At 40.5% G+C, this 25,393-nt stretch overlaps 1 protein-coding gene across 5 annotated transcripts; it reads left to right on the top strand.

Moving 5' to 3' along the window:
• Nucleotides 1-102: 102 nt before the first annotated feature.
• On the top strand, nt 103-20,394 carry RMND1 (required for meiotic nuclear division 1 homolog). 5 transcript variants are annotated; one of them, XM_032684562.1, is made up of 12 exons: nt 103-171; nt 3,031-3,545; nt 8,071-8,179; nt 10,270-10,345; nt 10,676-10,715; nt 13,280-13,380; nt 14,648-14,754; nt 16,834-16,898; nt 17,799-17,875; nt 18,955-19,075; nt 19,843-19,959; nt 20,213-20,394. In XM_032684562.1, exons 2-12 carry the CDS (start codon nt 3,045-3,047, stop codon nt 20,243-20,245), a joined length of 1,347 nt encoding a protein of 448 aa, XP_032540453.1. In that variant the 5' UTR covers nt 103-171; nt 3,031-3,044; the 3' UTR covers nt 20,246-20,394. The 5 variants fall into 5 exon arrangements, with proteins under 5 accessions (XP_032540453.1, XP_032540451.1, XP_032540455.1 ...); XM_032684560.1 differs by lacking the exon at nt 20,213-20,394 and having other exon boundaries at nt 19,843-20,186; XM_032684564.1 differs by lacking the exons at nt 19,843-19,959; nt 20,213-20,394 and having other exon boundaries at nt 18,924-19,034.
• The last annotated feature ends 4,999 nt before the right edge of the window (nt 20,395-25,393 follow it).

The raw sequence follows: 25,393 nt of genomic DNA, 5'->3' as shown, positions 1-25,393 counted from the left end.
CCCCCGGAAGCGGGGAGCGCGGCAGCCGGACGTTCCTGGCGCGCGGGCCGCGCCCCGCCGCGCGGCGACGGACGGGCGGGGCGTGTCGGGCGGCGCGCGCTGGCGAGGCCCGGCGGGCGGTGGGCGGGGCCGCGGCTCGCGCGGCGGAGAGCGGCGCGCCCCCTCCCCCAGGTCAGTGCTGGCGCGCGGCGGCGGCGGGAACCGCCTCGCCCCTCCCGCGGCGGCGGCGGCGGGAGCGCGCGCGGGGCGGGGGAGGGGAAGGAGGGCAGGGCCGGGCCGGGCCGGCGGCGCTGCGGGTGCCTTTGGCGGCCCTGCGCCACGATCGGGGCTGCGGCGGGAGCCCGTGCTGGGGCAGGAGGGGCTGTGCAGCTCCTCCTGAGACGCCCCCACGGCGGCGGGGCTTCTGCAGCACCCACGAAGGGGGTGCGGGCGAGCCCGGGCGGCCTCGGCCGCCCTTCCCGCCGGATCCGATCCTGCCGCAGGCGGGAGAGCACCGCGAGGCTCCTCGCGAGGAGGAGGCAGTTTTGGGCGAGCACTGCGGGCGAGGGGCGATTTCTTGCCTCGAACCGCCCCCAGCTGCAGGCTGCCCCCGCCGCGGCAGTTGCGGGGCGGCTGCCGGGTGGTGCCCCGGCTCCCCCCGGCTCCAGGGGGCGCCGATCGGTGGTGACGTAGCAGCGGCGGCGGCGGCCGCGCGCTGCTGACCGGGACGGGGGGGGCAGCGGGCCCATTTGCGCGGGGGCGCGCGCGCGCTGGCGGCGGTAGCTCGCGCGCCCGCCGGGGGCGCCCGCGAGCTGCGCGGGGCCGGGGACTCGCGTTGCTTGCGGGGGCGGAGCGGCCTCGCCTCCCGATTGGCCGCCTGATCCCCCGCTGTGCCCGCCCCCCCCCGCCACCGGCAGCCAATAGGAGCGGAGCGCTCGCCTCTCCCGTGCCCCTTCCCCCCCCCAAGTCGCGCGTGCTTCAGGGGCGCTGCCGAGGCACTTTCCTTCGGGGAAAGGAGCGGGAATGCGGAGGCTGGGAAGGGGTGGGGTGTCCCAGCACCGGCTGCTGGCGGGCCCCGGGGGCAGTCTGGGGGCATCCAGGCTGCGGGGGCCGGGCGGAGCCGGTCTTTGCCGGTCGGGCCCGTCCGCGGGCGGAGCGGGCCCGCCCTCCCCGTGCAGGTCGCAGCCGCCGCCGCAGCGGGCTGGGCCTCTGGCTGGGAAGGCAGCGGGCATGGCTAAACCGTGCCGTGCCTGAAGAGACGTTGGAAAGTTAATCCCACTTCTGTGCCCGCTGCTCGGGGGTGGCGCCTCCTGTCCTGTTCTGGTCGTCCTTCATCCCGCTTTTCTTGGATTGCTCTGTTCCGCTCATTCTGGCTGGCTGCCTCTGCTGCCACAGGCCTGACGCTCAGACCCCTCGATGGAATTCAGCCCATATGATCTCTCTTTCCTTGTAACCTGCTCTAAGCCTGTACACTTGAAAAATGATCCTTGGCATGACTGATTCGGGATGAGGTTTTTTGCTTAGGAAAGTGAGGATTTACTTGGCATTTGTGAGTCTTTTTCTGCCAGTTACCCCGCAGTGCTGGAGACTTCTGCCCTAGCCTTGGCTCTCCACTGCCTTGGGCTGCAGTCGCTGAGGTTTTTTTCAGCTCTTTTGATTATCCAGCGGTAATAAGCCTTTTAAAAGGTAAACATGCCTTGTTCTGGGCAGAGTCTTCTGGGTTGTTTTATAAATACAGAAAAAGTTTAAAATTAAAATAATACTGGGTTTATTCCAGTAAGTATGGCAATAACAAGCTTTAAATTGGGCAGAAATGTATAAGTGAAGAACATATAAAGATAAGAAGTTATGCCCAAGATCAGTTACTTATTCTGTGGCAGCCTAGAAGTGTTCTACATCCTTTTTATTTAGTTAGTTATTTTTAATTGTATACCTCTTTCACCAGAATTAGTGTATTCCCCTTCCATTAAGTTATGTCAGAGTGTGGTTTGATGAGGTTTTTTGTGTGTGTATTGTGCTAACATCCAGGTATCCTTGTCAGGACAGAGGGCTTGTTCCACGGCACACACCATGATTTTTCTCACATGAAAATACTTGTTTGAAATATTATGTTAAGCGTATTTGTGGTATTTGAGATACTCCTTTATTTTTTGAAAAATATTCTGACAGGCAGGGGTTTTGAGCTATACAACTTAATGACTTTTTGTTAATAATTTACTGAAGATGGATTTTATGTCCTAAGGGAAATTAGGAAAATCAGATGTGGGAAGGGACTTGACATGGGATTTTTCGGCAAATGAAACACACCCACTGAGGTATTCAACCTACTGCTTGTGAATATTTTTAAAGTTTATTTGATTAGCTCACATGACATAGGGTAGATACAGTAAGCTTGCTGGTCTGAAATAACCGGAATAAGGACAGTGTTGTGTTTCCACCTGCACTGGTGGGTCTGCAGGCAGGCTTGGTGGTCACTGTTGCATTAGGATGTACTGGCAGGAGCAAGGCTGTAATTCGGCTCTGTCCTCACTGTAGTCAGGACACATGACAGAGGCTGGATCTGTGCTGAGCTGTTTTTGGCACAGGAGTCTGAGCTGATGCCGAGCAGTGTGTGTATTCTGTAGGTGCTGTTCCCATACAGCCACGTAGTAATCTAAATTGTTGGGTTTTTATGTATAACACAATGATTCACAGAGTCTGATGTCCTCTTTAAGGTGTGTGTTTGCTTGCTCGGTGAGCAGTGGAGTTACTGAGAGTGTAGGCTGCTGCACAGAATGAGCAGCAGAAGGAACAGATGCCTGCTTTCATATTGACATAGCAACCAGTTCTACTTTTTTACCACATGTTGCAAGCACACAGCTTAATAGTGTGTTTTGATCTTAGACTATTTCCATAGGATCGAAAAAAGCTGTTTATTCCCACCAGTGTCATGTGCTTAGGCATCCTAACACATGCAAAAGTAGTATGGGTCACCTTTTAGACAAGAGAGAAATAATATTCTTCCTTTCCAAAATGTTGATGAATGATTTTGTTTCTTTGTTTAACATACAGTTCGGAGGGAAGAAATGAGACTGAAACTTCTGCGCCTCCAGACTAGGTCTTTCCATGCTTTAACAACAATATGTCGATGCCAAAACTTTAATAAAACTGGATGTCTGCTATTAAAGCTGGATAATGAAGTTGACAGAACAGCTCAGAGAACAGCAAAGTCTTGGAATTTTTATGCTCTGAAAACTGCATTCCCTTGGTTGACAAGTCGATGTGTGCAAGTCAAGAATTGGCAATTGCTCCAAGGATATGTATCCTCTTTAGGAAGAAGTGTTTATTATCAGGGTGGGGAGGGGTTTTTTCCCTCCTGGAGATGCTGGGGTGTGATGATGACTCAAAACTTCAGGCTCAATACGGAACATACCAAAAAGCTCAGGAACACGTCATCAAGATTTTACGCAGTTGTATCAGCTGGTAAAATTATTCCAAAACACAATAACCAGCCAGTCAAGAGGCCACCAAAGGCACCGAGGACCAAGCAGCCATCCAGAACAAACCTGCCTCTCTCAGACATGGAGGTAATGTATAACATTTACAGTCTATATGGCATTAAGGGAATGCATGAAATTTTAACTTATATTCACATTAAGGTTTAGATTAACATTTTAATTAAATTAATATATTTATTTGGTGAGAAGGATTTCATTGTTTACCCTAGTGTGGGAGCTCTGCAGACAGAAGCAAGCTTGATAGAAATTAGTGTGTCTGGTATTCTGAAGGTAAAATGGAAGTATACTAACAATGTTTAAACAAAAGTGGAAGGAAGATAAGTGGAAAGGTAAAGTCCATTAAAAATAGTATTGACCAGTGCTCTCATATCACATTTAATATTGAGCTATCAGAATAATGCCCTACATATATATCCTTGCTTGTCCAAATCTACCCAGTTTTAAGGCTTCACTCAAACAGAAGTAAAGGTGAAGGTAAAAAGTATAAGGTTTATATTCAGATTAAGTTTCAGATGGGAAATGGATGTGCAAGTGTAGCCTGTGTTAGTTGAGAAAGATTATTCCATGTGTAGAAATAGTTCTTTAATTTCCAGACTCCTAGGTCTGTTGCAGAGGAGCTGCAACAACAAACTGATTTAGATAAAGTGAGATATGATGAAGTGAAACAGTGCATACTTGTAGTTGTATCTCCTTAAGATAGTTCTTAGCCAAGACAGGCATTAAGTATACTTGTATATAGGATTTCCACAGTGAATCCTGGTGTCAGAAGTGTTACTGTTCTCAAGCTACAGCAACAACTGGGTATTGTTAGTAATATAGTACGATAGATGAGACTGAAATAAGCACTGTGCTTTCAGAAATAGTTTACACACTGCAAAATATGTCTGTTACATGATCTACTGAATGTGAGCACAGAGAAGTTTTAATGCTTGCCTTATCATCTAAGCTTCTGCTTAGTATTTTGTGTGATGAGCAGGAGTGTGCCTTTGTGTAGTCATAGTCAATTTAGTTCCCACTCGTATTTCCATGTTGCTTTGAAAGAGGAAAGTGAAGAATATTAGTCCTGAAATGTTTCCAGCTTTTTAGTCTTGCTATGGCATTACATTCAGAGTTTGACTCTTTTTGGTTTTGGGTGAAGTGACAACATTTTTGAGGCTTTAAATGACAGCATAGAATGCAAACAGTTTAACAGAATGCCAACTTTGTTTGACATTTTTATATTTATATGTAAGTAATATGCAGTGCTATATTTACTTTCTTCCGTTGTGAAGACATGGAGAAAATACGTCCTGATATACTGAAATAATAATATAGTTTCTGAGGAAGTTTCCACATGGCAGAATGCTGGGCCAGAAGTCACATAAACTCAGACCTAGCAGAAACATTTGCTGTCTTTTGTTAAATCCCATGTTTGTCAGATATATCCCTGTCTGCAGGGGTACAGACAAGCTATCACGTTGACTGCAGACTGACAGTATTTTGGAATCAGGATTTTTTTTTTACCTGTGTATTTCTTATAGCTGTGTAGTATAGAGAAATAACTTAGAGATGCGGATGGCTTCTATGAGATTAATGAAAGTAGCACAAATGGAGAATCTTTGAAGGTTTTTTTTCAGCATGCCATCTGTTTTTTTTAAGTCCTGGTGTCACAAAAAATGCTGATCTTGTCTTCTGTGCATGTTTGAAGGCAGCCAGGAGCCTCTAGTATTGCAGGCCCTATTGTCAGAGCAGTTGCCTGAGGGCATCTTCTCCTTCCTAGCCTGCCTCTGGAGACAGTAGTTGTAGGCCCACTCCCGAGGTTCTTAGTTAGAGGAACCCCAGGGATCCCTGGTGTTTTCTCTCTGGGAGGGCCTGACAGCTGACATTTTTCTTTTGCAGAGAATGATGTCCTTCCCACCCCTCCCCAGCACTAGTCTTCCTGTGTTTTTACAGGCAGAGTGCTGAGTACCAGCAGTGATAAACTGGTTGTACAACCAGTTTTTCAGGATAGATGGAGGAGTTACTTGAAAGCAGTTAACTGGTTTAGTCAGTCCATCAGTGAGCAGTACCACTACTTAGTTAATCTGTAAGGTCTGGTGGCATGAAAGGCCTCTGAGCTAATTTTTTGCTATAGCCATATAGTGTAGAAATAGCTTGAAATTCAAGCAAAGATGTAATACTTACTACACTTTAGATAAAGACTGATTCCTATGGCAATATGAGGATTAAAGTTCATCCTACAGTTTGGTTTTTTTCTTAAAAATTTTTGCATGCTTAAAGTGGAACGGATGGACTAAGGAGAGTTAGGATTCCATGAGCCTGTACAGTTGTTGGAGGCATGATGATACAGAACATAAGTTGTCAAGATACTTAGCTGTCCTTAGGAGCAGCTATCCTGTGTGGTGCACTGAGTAGAATCTTAATAATGCCCCAGCTGTAGGCAGAAAGAAGGTGGGTGGTGAGGAGCTGGAGTTTCTTTCTAGAGCCAGTACAAGGGCTGTATTCTGGGGGGGTTTAAGTTTGCAGGTGAAAGTGATGTAGCTGAAAGCATGGCATAAAGGTTGATCAGCCAGTTGACTTGTCAGTTTTAGGATTAGCTGAGTCACGGGTTAGAGTAGATTTTTTGGCTGTGTCTCACCAACAGTTATGGGGATTTAGACATTCGGAGCACCTGTGGACACATCTATTAGGTGGCTTAATTTCAAATTATACCGAATCCAAATGTTCTCCATCAAGCAAGATTTTAATAGAAATGTAAGTGAAACAGTACATTGTAACAAAAAACCAAAACCAACAAAACCAAACAAAAAACCCCCAAGCGAACAAGTTCATATCCAAAATGCTATTTCAGACATATAGCTTAGCAGAAAATTTCTGGTTCTAACTAAATGTGAAATCTTTGCATTGGAACTAAAATTGCAGCACTAAGACAGAAAGTCGATTCTGTAGTGCATTTACCTTGAAATGAAGAATAGCACAAGTAATAAACTATGGGAAGCATAGAGAAGGACAAATTTTCAGATTATATGCTAACTAGAAGATGAGAGTTTGCTCCTTTAGCTCTTGACAGAAGAGTTTTGTGGCAGAGCACATGTACTTCTAATCATCAGAGCTTTCTGGAAGAATCTTCAGATTCAGATACATAACTGGTATTGGTAATTTAGAGATTGAGAATGGATTGTACAGATGAAACTGTGATAATGCAACTTGATGCTGCAAGGGAACTGAAAATGCAGTTCTGTTCCACTGTTAACTCAGCCTTGTAGCACACTTGTGGGAATATGCCTACAAAATTGCTCTCTGAATATTGTTATTACATTTAAAGCTTATTTTCTGTTAGTAGTTGCTGAATTAAGGCGATGTATAAGCAAAGCTTTGGACGTGATAGCAGAACGTTGACATTAAAAAGAAGTTCACATGTGTGGTTGTGAATCTGATGACTGGCAATGGACACCCTGCAGGGAGCAGAACTCCTCTGTAAGCCTTGCTGTTTGTGTATGAGTGCTGCAAGAATGTAATTTGGATTTTAAGTTGAAGTGTGTTATGGGTCTAAATGCCTGCAGATGAGTACAGTTCTTTTGTTCATTTGTTGTTAGTTACATCCCCATTTGTATTTGTTACAAAAAGCTGGGAAGTGACTGATCCACAATGAGACATTACTTTCTGGACATCTTCCACTACATTGTACTGAAAAACATTATTGTAGGACATACATTGTATCAGAACAAAGAAATACACTTAAAATAAGTAATAGAATTTGCAAATCAGGTTAATGTGACTTGTTTGATTAATCAAGAAAGTCTTTATGCAGATGGTTTTCTGATTTCTTTGCCATGCCTAAGTCAAGTCACTATGCGAGTCAGCATCATTTTTCCAGTTATTTGTTTGAATATGGCATTTTAGTTATTTAAGATTGTGGAATATTGAGACAAACTCTGGCTGTCATGTATTGTTCAGCTGTGGTGTCAGTTGAGAGCATGTTGTTAGTGCAGGATTCAGCTGGGGGCGGGAGGAGGGACACGGCAGAGGAGCAGCACCTACAACTGGCCTTGGAGGATCAGTGACTTTCTGTGCGTAGTGGCTCATACCCTGGGAGCACCTGAGCAGTGAGCTTGGTGTGTTGTGGAACATGTTTGTGCTTGGAACGACTTTGTGCCTGATAAGCAGATTGGGATAGTTGAACTCCATTTATCTTAAAAAAAAGGATGTTAAAACTGGTGTTGGGGGTGTCTTGCCTCTGGTTTCAGTGGTCAGCCAAGCATGTCGAAAGCCGTGGGATGGAAGAGCAGTAGCAAGTGCAGCTCTACTGTTAAAGCATTTGATTGGCATTCAGGGAAGAAGAGTTCTCTTTGTGGCTCTGTCACAAAGATTTTTGGTGCACCTTAACTCATATCACCTGGATTGTTCTCAGTGTACAATTCACTTTCCCGCTTAACAAGGAGCAAGTAATCTCGTTAGTATTTGTACACCAGGTGGACAGCATGGCAATGATAACGTAGAAAAGAGTGCATAAATGAAAATTGTCACTCTCTGAATAAATTTGAGGCAAACAGTTTTCTTATTAACATCTTGCTTCAGCCTTGCCCTAACTCAAATCTTTCTTCCTTTGGCACAGAATCTGATGCAGTGCACAGCCTTTGCAACAGCAGATGAATATCATCTTGGTAATCTGTGTCATGACCTGACTTCACATGGATATGTTGAAATAACAAGTTTGCCTAGAGGTAGATCTTTGAAACATATTAAAAGCAATGGTATACCTTGGGAAATAAAATATGGGTGAGGTATATAATTTTTATAACTTTATGTATTCTTGTTCTGGTAATACCGTGGACTATATCTTACTGCCTCTAAAAATACTGCTTTGATTAAAGATTCCATGTGCTTAAGAATCCCCACAACTAAACCTTTCAGAATAGCAGTATGACCAGTATTTGCTGTTACTCTCTGATAATTTTTCCCAACGTTACAGTTACACTAGAAGTATTGAAAAATTACGTGCATGCATGAGAAATAACTTTGGAAATTTACTGATACAGAGAATTTCTATAGAAATTCACTAATTGAGAAAATTCTGAATGTTTTATTTTAATTAATCTTTCAGTAGTGAGGTAGTGCAGTGCTTCAGCTGTCAAAACAATTTTGTAATTTGAAGTGTTGCATCTTCGTTCCATATTCACATTTCTATTAATGTAAATCATTGAGGGTCAGAGAGGAAGGCATGCAAGAGAGAATCTTGCTGACTAAGTGAAATGAAAAAGATAAACACATAAATGCTTAACTCTAGTAAAGAGAATGCTGTTGATAGGGTTTCTTTATTGGTCCAAGTATATCATAGCAAATGTTGAATGCTTCACTTGGATAGGCTTCAGCAAAGTAATTGGTCTGGTTTCCATATAAAGTATCTCTGAAGACTTGGGGAAAGTATGGCTTGGAAATAGCCAAAGTATACTACAAGAGAAAAACAAATGGAGCTTTTTATAGCTTAAAGAATCTTATGCCCTGGAACAGCTGTGATTTTCATATGTAGGCAAATATTACTTTCACAGTGATATCATACGTCACACCTAAAACTTGCTCTAGTGTTTCATCCAATTACATGTTTCTGAACTGGACTAGCAAGTGGAAGAAGAGTCTTTAAAGGGCTCAGACCAACCCTGTGGTCTCAATTCAGGTATTAGAAGTATCTCTGATACTTGGTCACTGTGCTGCCTTAGTTTACCTGGCTTCTGTGGCTTGACCAGTAAAGCAGAAGGTGGAATTTGTACACAGCCAGAATTTGACGCCTTGTCACTTGACCTGGGATCTTCCTGCAAATGGGTTTAACTTTTTAAAGCTTAAGTGTTAGGCCCTGCAAAATCTTTGGGGAGTCTTGCTTTACTATAGAAGTAGGAGGTTTTTCTGGTCTAGCTTCCACTAGTCCTGCAACAAAATGAGTCATGCTGGAAAGTAAACTTTTTTGTTTGGAACCACATCAGGACTTCTAAAACTTTATCCATATTAGCAAGTACTACAGTGGAGAAGACTCGTAGGAGAAGAAAAACCAAAACCTTGTTTTGAGAACCCAGCATCCACATTTTTTAAGTTTGGGGCACTCTACTTGCATTAGCTCTAGTGTGGTCCTTTGTAACAAATGCCTTATTAATGGTTGGAGTACTACAGGGGCATTTTTTGGAGCTCCTCTTTCAGTTTAATTTGATGCAAAAAAATCCTGCATTTTGTATACTATTCTGCAATGCACATCAGAAGTGTGGTAAAGGAGGGTGGATAGAAGATTTGTTTCAAAAGAACGCTTCTGATCTGAAGGGAAATGCAGGTGCACACTCTTCTGTCTTGGGGGTACACTCTTTCAAGTTTCTGACTGGCAAAGCAAGGTCAGCACAATTTGAGTGCAGATTAGTCCCTTAGTGTGTAGAGAAGAGAAAGATCTGGGCAAGCAGATTTGAATGGTAATTTCTTTGCAGCTGTGGGCAACTTCCATAGTTCTCTCACGTTGTATGTCCACTTCTGTATTCTGTTCCTGGTTATTTATTACGCCTGCATCAGTTTTCTCCTAAGTCTTTTGTTCTTTGAAGGTGTTACATTTCATTAACTGAACATTCCAGTGAAGTTCACAATAAAGGCTGAGTCTGTCTAGAGTGTGACAGTTCATAAACGCAGTGTAGTTTGATATTGTAGTTGTTTCCTTGCAAGCATTTCCATCAGAAAAATAAAATGAGACTGACTAATGTGTCAGTATGTAATTGTTGAATTATAAGCTATCAAAGTTAGAAGTTTGACTATTAGTTCATTTTTTTCATTTATTTCAAACCAGATGCTGCAAATGTTTTGGTGGTCCGTACTGAGAAATCTGCAAAAGAAGATGATCCTGGCATGATTTTTTTCTTCAGGTAAACTATAAATTGTGTTCAAAACATTATGTTATTAATAGTAATGGTGTGAAGGAAGTAGTGCAGCTTGCTAGATGAAACTCAAGGAATAACTGTCCAGTCAGGATGATTTTTAAAAAAAAATCAAATTATTTAAATGGTTAAAAAATACCTTCTTACGTTTTTTTCATTAAAGTATGGTTAAAAAGCAACTATTACATAGTTTCTGTGAAGATAGTATTAAGTTTCTTGATTAAGAGTGACAGAAATTACCACTGTACAATTTGAGTATTGCATTAAAATGCATTTAAAACAGTATGATTACACCTCAGTTTTTCCTTGAATTCACAGGGAAGGGGCTGTTGTGTTTTGGAATGTGGAAGAGAAAAGTGTAAGTAAAGCAAAACTGTGTGTTAAAACTGCATATAAGCAGGTGTTTTTGTCAGTCCCACAAACCTCAGCATGCTGACCAAGAAGGATATGCCAGAAGCATATCTATTTTAATGACTACATTTATAGAAATTTAATATTTTTAATGTATTTTTATTACTGTTGTTAAGTAAAACTGGATTCTAGATACAAAAAGTATTGATCTTATCTGTAGGCAGAGTATGTGAAATTAAATGGTGTATTAAATAGATGATACTGAGATACACTGAAGTTCACAGGAGGATTTTCGTTACAGTAAATGAAAATACGTAGCAGTTGTTTCCAGACGTGACCAGTTTCTGGATTCAAGTTCACTTTTTCTGTTTCAGACCTGAAATATTCCTGATTTCCTGTCTGTTTTAGGGGGTGTCAGTGTATCAGATGTCCCACAAAAAGATAGTAGTTCTCCCTGTAGCACACTTAGGATGCTATGGTTGTAACTACACTACTGATTCTCAGGTATTACTAGCTGATTCAACTCATGATGATCTTTGAGTTGGACACTTCAGCCCACTGGAGTACTCTGAAAAACTCTCATTTTGTTGTACACGCTTGAGTACCTCTGAAAATTTGATACTGTGTTTTACTTGTCAGTACTAGTAACTGTAGTTGGTCCCATGCTAGCTTTATTTTTTATGCTTCGTGAAATCATAGTCAAAGTTTTAACTGCCAAACAACTTGCTCAAATAGAGGAAGTAATTTTATGCACATGTTTTAATGAAATGAAAGGAAAGGAAAAAGCCCCAAACTGGTCTGTGGAACAGAAACTGAAAGTAATTCAGTAAAACAAAGTGTAGAGTATCACTGCGAATGGGCAAAATGGCTTTTCAAAGTACTCCAGAATCACTAGTAGGAGAAGAAAAACTATGTGAAACTAACAAATGCTTTCCAGGGGAAGTAATTAATACAGACTAATCACAGAAAGAAATTTAAAATATAAAATACCATTTTCAAATACCTGAATAGGAAGGTTGTACAACAGCTCCTCTACTAAAATAGCGAGGGCAAAAAGCAAAACCAGCTTTGAGGTTTTTTTAAAAGGAAATTGTATGACCTAAGCGCCCATAATAGCAGGAGTTTGAATCTAGTGAATCAAGAACATCTCGACTGATTAATTTTACTGTGTCATAGCTAGTCCCTTCTATAAAATTAGACTAGGCCTAGAAGCAGTGTGGGGTTTGCATTGCTGAGCTGTCCCTGGACACAGCTTAGCTGGTTGGCTGAGGTAACTGACCTAAGAGCAGACACTTCCTTGCTTAAGAAAAATGAACATAAGTTTTCATACGCTTTTTTACCACAAGACTTGAATTATATGGCAAGTACTAGTTATGCTAATATTAAATTCGGGATTATGAAACAAGCAGTTGTAGCTGTGGGGTCGAGGGGTTTTATTCGGTGAAAAATGTTACTGTGTCTTACATAGATAGATAGTATCACTAAAATCATTGAAAGCAATGAAGAAAGCTAGGGCTGCAAAGAACATCCCTCTTGCAGGTAATCCAACAGATCATTTTACAGTACCGAACCTGGAGATTATGCTTCATGAAAAATTTTCTACTGTACAGCTTTGTGCTGAAAGATTGACTGTTATCTTTTATTTTGAAGAAGTGTGTTTCTTAAGTATGACTTAGTAGAAGATTGAACTGTTTAAAGAATTTAGGCATCAAAAGTGTACTGTGGTTTTGTGGTTTGGATTTTTTATTGGCTGTTGTGTAGCTAAATGCCTTTTAAAAACTTGTAGGTGAGTGCTCTTTTTAGTTCAAAATTTGTTCTAATTGCAGATGATTTTTATGAGGGGAGCCTTGTAGCACATTAAAAGGAACAAGGATGAGAGATCCTAAGTCAGATGTCAGAGGAGAACGTTTTGTGAGAGAAAAGGCTTCTTTCTTCCTGCATCAGGTTTTAGTGTGCTGGAGAATAAGAGAGCAGTGAGATTACTTCTGTGACTAAAATTGCACATTTAACTGTTTACAGGGTTGAATGTGGCAGCTGAATCAATTTTTCCAGATTTTTGTAGTGTTAAAGGATTTCTGTAATACCACCCAACCTCTGGAAGCTGAAACAAAACTACTGATTTCAGCAGCAACCAGAAATAAAACTATTGATTTAGCAGCAAAGTAGTAATTTAATCCAAAACAACCACCCGATGTACTTATCCTAAAGATTTTCATCCCACACTCAGACATCTGCCAAAGTCTTGTACAGTTCATTGTTACAATGCTGGATACATCTGCATTGTCCTTACTGCTGCTGTAGTTAATCCTTACCGTATTTCATGTGTGCAGACATTAAATGACATTTTAGTCTTCTCAGATTCCTTTTTGTTCATAGCCACAAATTCTTCTGAAGCTACAAATAGTTTCAGAAGTAAACTATGTTAATAATTTCATTATTTAGCACACCTCTTCATTGTTATTTAAATAAGTTCAGCATGAAGGTTGCAATTACCAGCCTGCTATATGAAAGTTCTTTGCGGAGTCATAGTGTACTGTGTGGTAACTCTTGCTGCAATTGTCTTTTTCTTAGATGAAGAATATCATGCGAGTGCTTGAACAGCATGAAATTCAGCCATATGAAGTTGCACTCGTCCACTGGGAGAATGAAGAAATGAACTACAGATTAGGGGAGTAAGTATCTTCAGGCACTCGGTATATAAAAGTTAATAGGCACTTTAACCAAATTCAAGGAAAAGCTAGTAAAAATATACTTGTCGTTACACTTTTTTTGAATGAGTAAAATAAGGAAAGAAGAAAACAGTAAATCTAAATTGACAAATTTTGCTGTACTGTTAAACTTGCAAGTAGTGGCCTTTGTGATTTGCTTATGCTATAGATTTTATAAATTAAGAAGCTCTGTGCCCACATAACTGAACATGTTCTTCAGCAATCCTGAACAGGAACTAGGTACCTCATGGGAAAAGAAACTAATAAGCATTATTGAGACAAGTCTGATTTTAAAGAGGATGCTCTGTATAAGCTTTCCTTATTGCCCTTGAGGTTCATATACAAGGATATAATTCTGCACATACTTTACTTCCTAGGAAAGTTACAACTTGAATATTGTGTAATGATAAACCTGGCAAGTTGTCATTCCTCGTTAAATGTTTTTTTCATCCCAGGGAGAAAATTATCTCTACAGAAATATTTCTCAATGAAAATGATTATATAAATTATCTGTAATTTTCCAACACTGATGCCACCAGAAAGCCACTCCTAGACAGGACACCGTTAACCCTAGGGACTGAACTAATGAGGTTGAGCTTATTTAAGGTAACCTGATAAGGAGACAAGTGTTTGGGTTTTTTCTGGCCATTTGAAAACTGCATGTACTATCTGGTTATGTAATTTGTGATTCTGGACATATTCCATTGTGCTTATGCAAGTTTCTTAGTGGGATTGACATGAAAAATTGAACGAGTCTTACTCCTCCTTTTCTTTGTCACTCGCCCCTTATGCAATAGAGGTTTCAGGGAAAGTAACACCATAGTGGGGATGGAGCGAGGTTGGTAAGAGTGACAGCAGAAAAGGAAAACAAACAGAAAGGTAACAGAGGAGCTAGAGAGGAGGAGAGAGGCCAGCATCCTGCTTACTCTGAATTTTCTGTGTGTTTGTAGTAATGCTGTAGTTACCATCACAGCTTGTTGCGCTTTCATTTAGACCTAGAAAATTTGGTCATAATATTAGTCTTAGACTGAGGAACTAATTTTCAGTGATTTGTTTTGGTTATTGTCAGATTGAATGTGAGGGAAACGCAAGGATGGGGATGATAGCCATACAGATACCGTGTGCTTTATCTAAATAAACAACCAAACCTCTCTTGCATTCTTGATTATTCTTTAAATGTTCCTTTGCTGGTGGCTTAGTCAATGAAGATATTTCAATCTTGTTTTAACAGAGGTCAGTCAAAGCTCCATAAAGGACAAATCCTTTTAAATTCTGAGTTGGATAATGATGAAGTTGTTCTGCAGAAATTTGCCTTTTCAAATGCTCTTTGTCTTTCCGGTAAGTTAATATTGTTTATACTATCAGCCTATGCTACACATTTTGTGAAATGTCATTATAGATCATTGTACAGCAACAGGTTGGAGCCAACTTGGTGTCTGGTTTAGGCAAGCTGTGTAAAGAGTGATTGTTCTTCAGTGAGAGGATGTTTTTAATGTACTTACTGTGTTTTCTAAAAATTGGAATTGCCTTATTCAATATAACTCGTTTAAAAGATGAACAAAGCACATTAATAAACATGCTCTGCAAAAGATACACATTATTCTGAGCATCCTGTTCCCCACCCTTGAGAAGTATCCCTGAATAACAATGAGTATATAGGCCATTATTAGAAACCTCTCAATAATATTGCATAATTCATCCTGCCATCATTTCCTCTGACAGAAAAAGCTAGATGCCAGCTAAAGAAGTGATGTGAAGCAGCGATTCCCAGCTGGGGAGGTGTACCAGTAACAGATGTGTGGACCGGAGTCACATAAAATATTTTCCAGGCTTATTAGCCATGGTCGGAGACAGTGGGAGGCACTTCAAAGAAGTCAGACTCAGCAATGGTGCTGCTGCTTATGGAAATAACACCTCTCTTTTGCTTCAGACCTTGAATGATGAAGTGGGAGTAGAAGCTAGCAGCAGTAAGGCTGTTCTTGGAAAGGTCTTCAAAGATAGTCTGGTCTGTCTACCCCTATTGCCTGTAGGGTAAATTATAGGATTCTACTAATATTTAGGGAAGTGCCCCTTTACACAGGAGAGACATCAAGAAACAGAAGGCATGTTTTTGAGGTGCTACAGCATTTGATCAAGGAGTACAGTGTAACTAAATGGTTTTTGACTGTCGAAGGAAGAGCTGTTGAGAAAAAACGCCTATTGTTCTCTGTAGTTTTCCTATTCATAAAGCCACTGTATGGGAGAATAGTGCCATATAAAAGGAAACAAGGGATTTATTCCCAGGAGATAATTGGTACCAGTTTATGTTAGTGGGAGACATGCACATCATAAAGAAAAATAGTTCAATAAAAATGTTCAGTAAAAATAAAGGATGCAAGTGTAGCCCCAAGTCAAATTTACGACACAGCAGAAACCAACCTCTGTCAAATAACAGGTGATAGCTGAAATGCTTACTGGCTTTTTTTTTCAGAGGCTAAATTAGAAGTTTAAGTCAATGACTTGGAGTAGGCCTCTGTATTCAAAAGATGAATGTGCAAATGCTAAGCACTGGATTTACTGTCAGTGTCCTAACCAGATGATACTATCAATTACTACCACAAAAGAGTTCATTTTGACAATTAAACCTTCCATAATTCTTTTTTTCTGATCGAATAGGGTTAATTTTTTATCTGTTGCTACTTCATTCTTGCCTGGGAATCAGTGGATTAAAGAACAAAGCCTGAGTTATATCATTATCTTGTAGAAACATCTTTCCAGGCTCAAACTGAGGCATAGTAGAATTTGTGTTGCCATTGCCTGTGCTGAACTCAGGTTTCCATAGAAGAGAAGTTACATCTCCAGTAAACAGTACACTCACCTAAAAAGAAAACGGGAGATTGCTTAAGTTTGAATTTAGCTTTAACAAGTACAGGTGGTGTGTCTACACAAGCTAACTCTCCATGGTAGGAGCACACTGGATCAATACTGGACAAATGGAGAATGAGAGCTGTGTAGGACACTAGAAGTGCAGTGGAGGCTCTTGAATGAGTCACACGTGAAGTCAGCCTCACCCAGGCACTGCTTATATCTCCAGCTTCCTTAGAATGTAGTTTGCAAAGGCCTCTCACCTGCAGGAGAACACCAAGACACACAGCTTTAGAGCTGAAGCAAAATTCATCAAGATCTTAATGGATCATTTAGAGAAGAAAGCTGTGCTCAAGATGAAGGTGGTTCTGCATGCAGAGCTGTCAGTGCCCAGCCCAGATTTATGTATTGGTATATGAACACTGACTGTATAATACAAATGGTAACTTGCTGCAAGTAATTTTGTAAGCATCGACGTGTCCTGAAGCAGCCTGTTGGCAGATTTAAAGTTACGATTACTTGAAAACATATGTACCTCTCACAGTCTTCTGCTTTGTCACCTCTGTGTTGCAGTAAAGCTGGCTATTTGGGAATCGTTATTGGATAACTTTGTGGAATCTATCCAGTCAATTCCTGAGGTGAGGCCTTGTTCGTATCTCTCCCCTCCTTTTCTCATGTGCTTTGTAAAACATCAGTCCAGATACAGCTGAGGATATGGAAAAAGCAGTTGAATGCTTTACGCATTTGGCGGTAAAGCCATCAATGTGGAGAAGCTCAGAACACCTGAAAAGTGGTGGGACAAGAAATCATCATTTAAAGGGTTGGGAGTGAGGTTCTGCATTGTAATGATGTTTCCCATGTTGTGTCACTGTCACCTGCCACTGGTGAATGTGTACGTGTAACAGGACATTTAAACAGGGCGTGTAACAGCATTTAAAAAACCTGGCCAAACAGTATGTGGAAATTTAAGCTGAAAATAAGGTGCTTTAACTTTAATATAATTAAAAGTTTAAGTGAACTACTGAAACTACAGTTTTTCATGAAACTTAAAAGTACAAAGCCCATATGATGTCACATATAAAAATGAGATTCATAGGGTTCAAAAGAGAAAATATTGGGTTTATTATTTTTATATAAAGGAAATAAATGGTAATATGTTGATAGTTGTAAGGAAAATGTCTACAGAAAGGTTAACTAGTGACAAAGTAAAAGAACACTGTCATGACTTTAACAATAGTAGGAAGAAAACCAAATGATCTCTTGTTCAGAAATCATTCATAGAAAATGCTTCAGGATTTTGTACAGATACTGATGACATACTCAGTGATTTATTGAAAAACCTGGATGAACAGTTGCATGGTGATACTCTTAGAAAGCTAGAAAACCAAGGCACTAAGAAAACAAAACTAAAATGTTAATAAGGACAGTACACATTCAGATTTTAATCCGTATTCCTACTTCAGGCTGTAAAATTCTGGGCTTCTTAACTGCTAGTACCTGTTACTTGATCAAGCAGTGAAGAACTTCTTACTTTGCAGATTCTAAAGTCACGAAGGATGGTAAAACTCTCTCATGCAGATGTGATGCAGAAAATTGGAGAACTCTTTGCACTAAGGTAACTTTTTTGGTTACACCCAAGACGTATTACACGGAACTTAAAATCTATGTTGTGCGTGATACCAGACTACACACTAAATAGAGCAGGATGGGGCAGCGGGTGGGGGAATTCCTTCAAATTTCTCTTGGCTGGAGACTGTGCTGTTTATGTTAGTCAGAAGACCAACTGGTTCACCACTCACATTATGGCATTTTAACTATAGACAGGCATTAGGCAGTATATCGTAAAGGACCAAATTCCAGACCCTTTTCCCTCCCTAGGTCCAGCAATGCATGCCTCTTAACTGGTAATTACAGTAGATACTAGAGCATGTGAAGGATACCGGGGGAAATACAGGTAGGTAGATCTTCTGTGAATTCTGGTCTTCCCTTGACTTACTCAGAAACCACTGCTAAAATGTACAGATTTAATGGCTTTTCCTCCCTGAATTGAAATTTGGCCATTAACAATACAGAGCATTACATACTCTTAAAAAAAAAGAAAAAACCCCTCAAAGTTAAATTAAAAAGCAATTCCTGTTTTAAACACTGGGGTTTATATCCTTACTTGAAGGACTCTACAGTAATAAACAGTGATATTCCTAATATCCAAAGGTTTATTTTAGCAGTAGGTTGAAGGCAGGAGATTTTAGCTCTTAGCCTTTATGATGCTGAGACTGTAGCCTGGTTCTGAAGGGTGTGCTGTGCTCACACATCCAGCATGCAGTACCAGTCACATTTAGAAGTTCTTTATTTTTATTTTGTGTACTGTTTCAGTGAGCTACTAGCATAGTCAAGGACTTCTTTGCAGGTATCAAAAATTAAGGAAGGTGACAGGTTGAGGATGCAATGTTGCTATAAGGCAGAAGTCATTTATGTTCAAAACTGTTTCACGGTACAGTATCGCCAGAAAAGTTTCAGATGTGACCAATTTTAAACAATCACTGCAATTGTATTTTTACTCTGAAAGAAGATTCTTTTCATATTTTACTCAAAATTACAGGAAATTTTTTCTGTTTCTTTTGACTGCTATGTAAATATTTGCTCCTATATTCACCAAAAGGAAGCCTGAACCACACTAGTACCCATTCTTTTTAGACACCGTATAAATCTGAGCTCAGACCTGCTAATAACACCTGACTTCTACTGGGATAGAGAAAAACTGGAAGAGCTTTACGACAAGACGTGCCAGTTTCTCAACATTAATCGCAGAGTTAAGGTAGGTGTCTTACTGTTACGAGAACTTTCCATGCTTAGATCAGTCATCTTTGGCTCAGCAGGGCCACAGACTGCTCCCTGAATGTCTCTATTAATTGTAGAAACTGAATAAATAATAGGATGCTATACGCTGTCCCTTTTCCATGTGTTCATAGCCCATTTGCACCTTTACCCAGTTTAGGCTAACTTGCCACACATGAATGGATTGCGTATTTCCTGAGCCACTAAATTAGGATTTAAGGAGTTACAAGAAGAGATTAAAGTCTTCTTCTGAAATGTGTGCAAGAAAACAGGTTAAATTAAAATGAGATGTGAAGCATTCTTCTTACTGACATGGTCATTCAGGTCTGTTCTTGAAGGGCAACATAATGCTTACTGCTGAACCAGAATAAGAAGCACAAAAACTACCACTTCTGGTGGTACAGCAGCCTTTAGTATTTACTTTACAGGTACTCCAAAAAGCTGCATCATCTTTTGCTTGTGCCTGTTTTCATGAGTAGATATCACCCAGAAGCACTTTAGTACCTGCAAATGCATATCTAGATTTGTATTATTTTTGTGAACCTATTGAAATAACACGCTCGTTTATATTGAAATTTTTATTGCTTGTGCATGTTCCCTTACAGAGCTTTCTGTTTTATTTTGCAGTGGTGTTAACAGCTTTCTAGTTCTGTTCATTGAGCTCTTCTGTGGAGTGTGTTCCCGTATTTAGTGATCTCATTCCATTTCTGGAATCCAGATTTGCCACATGTTTGTAATCACTTGCAGGTAATGAATGAAAAGCTTCAACACTGCATGGAGCTGACAGATCTAATGCGAAATCACCTGAATGAAAAGCACGCTCTGCGCCTTGAGTGGATGATAGTAATACTCATCACCATAGAGGTTAGTAGCATTTCTTATCACTGTCACACTGAACATGTAATAACAAGCACAATTTATATACTTCATAATTTGAGAATTAAGATTATTTTAGTAATGTGATGTACTGTACAAGGGGATTAGTCTTCAGTTCTTTACAAGTAACTTTTCAAATTGCAGCTACAGTTATTTTTCAGATTATCTGATCTACAGTGTAAACTGGTTTAAGGATTATTAAGTCAAATAAAAATTTGTGTCACTGTTTGTTGTTCTCCAGGTTCTGTTTGAACTTGCAAGGGTAGTTTTCTGATGACAGAAGAAACTCAGGAAGAAAACTGACAAAAATCATTAAGACCATACAGCCTGGAAAATTCCTATCATATCCTTCTGGAAAAGAGTGAAATCATGTCTCTTGATAAATCTGTAAATCTACTCAAATAAAAACCGAAAAATAATAAATCAGTCTCTGAACATCATTCCCAACTGCTGTACTTACTAGTGACGCTAGAGAGGTCTTAATCTATGAATGTGCTAGTGTAAAGCTGAGATGCATTTTTAGGGGAAGTTTTCTAGGAAGTGGACCCAGACACATGCAGGAGTAATGCAGAGAGAGGTTTAGTTTTGTCTTCTTAATAAGCAAAGACAGAAGGGTGGATCCTTGTATTAATTTGGTGAAGGATTCTACTACCTTGTCCCCTTGACAACTAAAAAGATGCTGAGTGCTACTTTGTGCATTTCTGACAATATTTTCCCTGATTTTCCCCAGCTCCTTCTTGTACAGCCATGACACTGTCCCAAGCTTGGAAATGGCACTACTGTTTGTTCTCCTTAAGTTATCTGGCATGATTTTAGTATATGTGGCAGGTATATCTAATGTTATGTTCTACCCCATCAGAAAAAGGTGTTTACATACTTGTATGGGATTACATTTCTTTAGTACTACTTATATTATTTTTTTTACATTTAGTATTCATGTGAAAGGGGAATGGAGTTGACCTTTATCTGAGGTCACAGGAAGCTGTAGCAGAATGATAAACTAAAGTAAGATTCACACAATTTCTCTGTTCAAATTATCGTGCTATTTGATTTTTATCAATACAAGTTGCAAGGAGTTAGCATAGGGTAAGATGTCTTAATTATCCTCTAAGGTAAAAGTTTTTTTTTTTATTTTTAATTTATTCCTAGTCTACAGAATATTACCACTTCCTCATGAGAGGATGAAGGGATTTTTTTTCCCCAGCAACTTCTCTTTCTAAATGTGTTTTCAGGAATTATGACACAACTGCTGTTTTATCACCTTTTTCAAAGTCACTTTAGTCCAGTGTATTGTTTAAGAACATAACCTAAAAATTTTGTTACAAGCATCTGCAGCATCATGGACAAGCTGCAGTGACTAAATTCTGGCTAAAAGTGCAAAATCCATTTGCAGTAGCTTACTGTTCTGTCATCCCCTGAGAGCAGTATTTCTGAGTGCGATACTGGACTCTTGTCGAATACATCAAACACACCCACTGGAGAAAAGAGTAAAGTCAGGCAGAGACAGGAAAAACGTCTGCCTACAAACCCATCCTTTTGCCATAAATTACGTTACAGTGTCATAGGAGCTACTTAAGAAGCAGCAACTGCTCTTAAGTGAAGATTTTTCTCCTTGTAACCAGAACAGATCCTACCTCGAGGTCTTGGTTTTAGAATAGCTCAACTCTGACTTCTCTGAACTGCTGAGAAGGTCTGAAGCATGAAGCCCCACTCAGGGAAGTGAATCAGTCAGTCAGCAGAACAGCTGGGTGACAGTCTCGTAGTACAGTGCAAACAGCTCTGCATCAATAGCCTGACCTACACAGGGTTGTTAAGTAATGGGACATTACTTCTTTTATGCAGCAGAAAAACTTACCAAGCACCACTTAATTCCAGTAACAAGAATTGGGTTACATTTTAATTCTAACTTTTCTAGCAAACATTTTTCAGGATTCCCCCACCCCATTTGCTTGTAATACTTACATTCAGCATCAGTTCCCATTTCATCTCACAGTTGATGTTTCAGTATTGCTAAATTGTAAATTTAGCGAAAATGTAAATTTGCAGACCAGCTGCATCTATCAGGAAAAGTGGTTTAACAAAAATATTTGAGGACTCCTGGATGTTCTTTAAAAGCATAGTGTCTAGGCTTGATCTGAAGCATTCTGTTTTGAGACTGTAAGAGCAACCACCACCTCAAAACAAGAGAAGCACAGTTACTTTTGAAACTGTAGATCAGTTTATCTTGGCACATAAAATCACAACCACTAAAGTCACACTCTCTGCTTCCTGCCAAGCCCCCAACCCCACTTATTGTGTTGAGTGGCTCCTCACAGCTTTTTAAAAAAAGTTCAGTTAAGCTTTACTGTATGTTAAAACTTTGTATCCATTTTTTTCACGGCCCTTAATCTGTTTGAGAATATCCTCACTCTGTTACATGTAGAGAAGCAAGCTGGGAAGTTGAGTGCACCAAGAACCTAAAGAGCTTTCACAGCACGATTACACAGAGAGCGGAGCCCTCTGCAACCATGTAGCACGTGGGAAACTCCCCGCCTACAATCTCTGCTTCACGCTTGAGATTGGCCAAGGAAGCCACAGGATCCCGTGGGGAGCCTGTGCACGTGTGTATGCATGGCCTGACCAGGAGGAAGTTTTATGGCAGAGGCAGGATGAGTCTTCAGTTCCAGCAGCAACACAAAACTGCTTTAGCTGTGAGAACACACTCATCTTTCACCTGCCTCATCCACCACACGCCTTCATAGTGTAATTGAAAACAACTATCATCACTACTCAGTTCCTGCTGTTTGAGTCTTCACCAAAATGGGTTTACTCTAACCAGTAAGGGTCACCTGGGGGAAAAAAAAGAAAGATACAATAAATTAATCCTGCAGGCAGGATAAGCTGTAACATACACACACTCATTTAGAGCTCTGTCACTGAGAGCTGCTTCCTCTCTGGAATACCTCACCTGCATGGCCTTTAAAACTTCACTCATCACCATTGCAGTTTGAATCAGGTTTTTTATAAGGAAAACAACATATGCATTTTCATATAGTGCTGTAACTTTATAGTCAAGCTCCACTAAAAATGTCACTCCAGCCAAGAGGACATAGCCATGTTTGAACTTTACCAGTGAAAAGTGGGCAAAGCCCATGTTAACAGGCTAATCTGGGACTAAGTCAAAGCCAGAGAGGAGAGGGCTAATCTACACTGCAGAAGCTGTGTCAGTTGGTCTACACTAACAATTCCTGATGGAGATGAGACTCCTAACAAGAAAAAGTACACACAGTTAAACGATTTCCTTAAACAATATACATTGTACTAACAAAAGGACTGGCCTGTTATTATTTTTCCTGGTCTAAATTGCAGCTACTCAACTAGTTGTGTTCACTAGGTGTAGGAACAATTCCTAATTAACATACCAATACCAGAAAAACAGCTTAGCCTTCAGAACAGCAAAGATCCATTTCTTCATCTTTGCACCTCAGAGAGCCTACACAAAAGGTGGCTCACACACCATAGATCTCCACTTCTAGGACCGCCAAAAAAACTGTGAAAGGTCAGATCTCCTTGGGGGCTGACAACTCACCTCTCACCCATGTGCCCCAACAGCCTCCCCAGGGCAAGGAAGCCAAGAAAAAGCAGAGCTGTTCCACAACTTCTGCTGGATCCTTACATCTGGGGTTTTCCCAGGGATCACTTTTACATTTTTACAGTGCTGTGTGGAAGACAGGTGAGATTTGGACCAAATGTGTGAAAAATTCTAAGAGAGGGAGGACAGAGTCCTGGATTAAAAGGCTGGAGACTATCAGAGGGATAGTATTCTAGCAAGGAGCTACTGCAGCTGTCACACTTCCCACCAAGCCGCCTTGCTAGCATGAATCAAAAGTGGAAGTGTTAGAAATGGCAGCTGTGCTAATAAAACAGATTTACAGCACTGACATAAATTCATGTTTTACTATATTTGTACCCACGTGAGAGCAGTGTCCCACATCTTCAGAGAAGGGTTCCTACCCATTCCCTAGGATATGCAACTCCCAGATCCCCACAGCTTCAGCAGAAAGTCCTGTGGGAGTGGGCCAGCAGTGCCACAGGGAGCAGTGAGCAAAGAGCTCTTCGGAAGAGGGACTCCGCTCTCTTATTTTTCAAAAATGCTGAGAAATTTGAAATCTCACTAAAAATCTTGGCACTTTGAGCCTGATTAACATCACTAAAGCTGTTAAGGTTTTGACTATAACAATAAAAACATCTGCTATTCAACTCCAGATTTCAACTGAACTCAACCAAAAAGACACACGGAACTCGAGACTGGATCAAGTTCCTTGTGCTGCTCAAGTGACTTTTTACTCAGATTAGAAGACGCTTTGGTCATGCTATTAACACTTAAATCATCAACAGTATGTTCATTTACAATGCAAAATATGATCTTAGCAGGTAAAATTCTGCCTTTAATCCAAGTACGTGAAGACCAAAGCAAAACCAAAAACCTAGGGACTGATCCTGTCATCAACAGAAACACACCTAACTAAGAATGCACCCAGATGAGTACCACTATCTGAATCAGTCTGAACAGCTGAATCAGTCTGAACGGTCTTTCAAAAAGTCATAAACTGGGAAAGTCCTAATCAAGTACCTCCAGAAACTCAAAACCCCAAAACTCAGATGAGTTCGAAGTAGAATTTTAGGTTCACATTGTAAATTGGGTGTCCAAAATGCACCAGATGAACAAATTATTACTCCCTGCGACACAGGTCTCAGATGTCAGTACTGAAGGTGTGAAGTTCAGCAGCATTACACTCAACACAGCAATCTTTCTACAGATTCCAACAAGGTCCTTCTAAATTAGAAACTGCATTTTTGCTGGATTAAACTACTGGGGTCCAAATAAAAGTGCTTTAAAGCTGAATTATGAGCTATTACTAATAAACCATAGCTAAGTTTTGCTCCAACTTCATAGAGAGCACAGAGGAGAATCCCACACAAATGCCAATACACAAGTACTAAAGTGCAACATAAAAGAGAAAAAAGAGACCACAAAGCCTGCCATATATCTGCCAGAAACACACTGGTTTTCCTAAACAGCCCACTCAATTTAATTAAAAATTCTATCACTTTCACCATCTTTCATGAGAACGAGACAAATGATCCACCACTAAGCAACTTAAGTTCAAATGCCCATCTACTCTCTTTACTTTGTATTTAGTTTGCAGAACTGAAATGTAAGGGAAACCATTCAGGGGAAAAAATTGCCAAGTAGACTGGCTAAATACACTCTATGAACTTCTGCCACATGCTCACATAGCAGAACTCAGAGTTGTTAAAAACATGACCCTTGTAGTTCAGCATATCTCAATACTCAACGTGGGTCCTAAAGATGCAGTTCTGTTCAGCTGCTCTATTCAAAGTACTGCAACAGCAGCAAACAGACTGTAAGATTTCAGCT

Source organism: Chiroxiphia lanceolata, chromosome 3, assembly GCF_009829145.1.
Source record: "Chiroxiphia lanceolata isolate bChiLan1 chromosome 3, bChiLan1.pri, whole genome shotgun sequence".
NCBI classification, from domain to species: Eukaryota; Metazoa; Chordata; class Aves; order Passeriformes; family Pipridae; genus Chiroxiphia; species Chiroxiphia lanceolata.
Note: the sequence above shows the minus strand (reverse complement) of the source record. Positions and strands in the feature narration are given on the sequence as shown.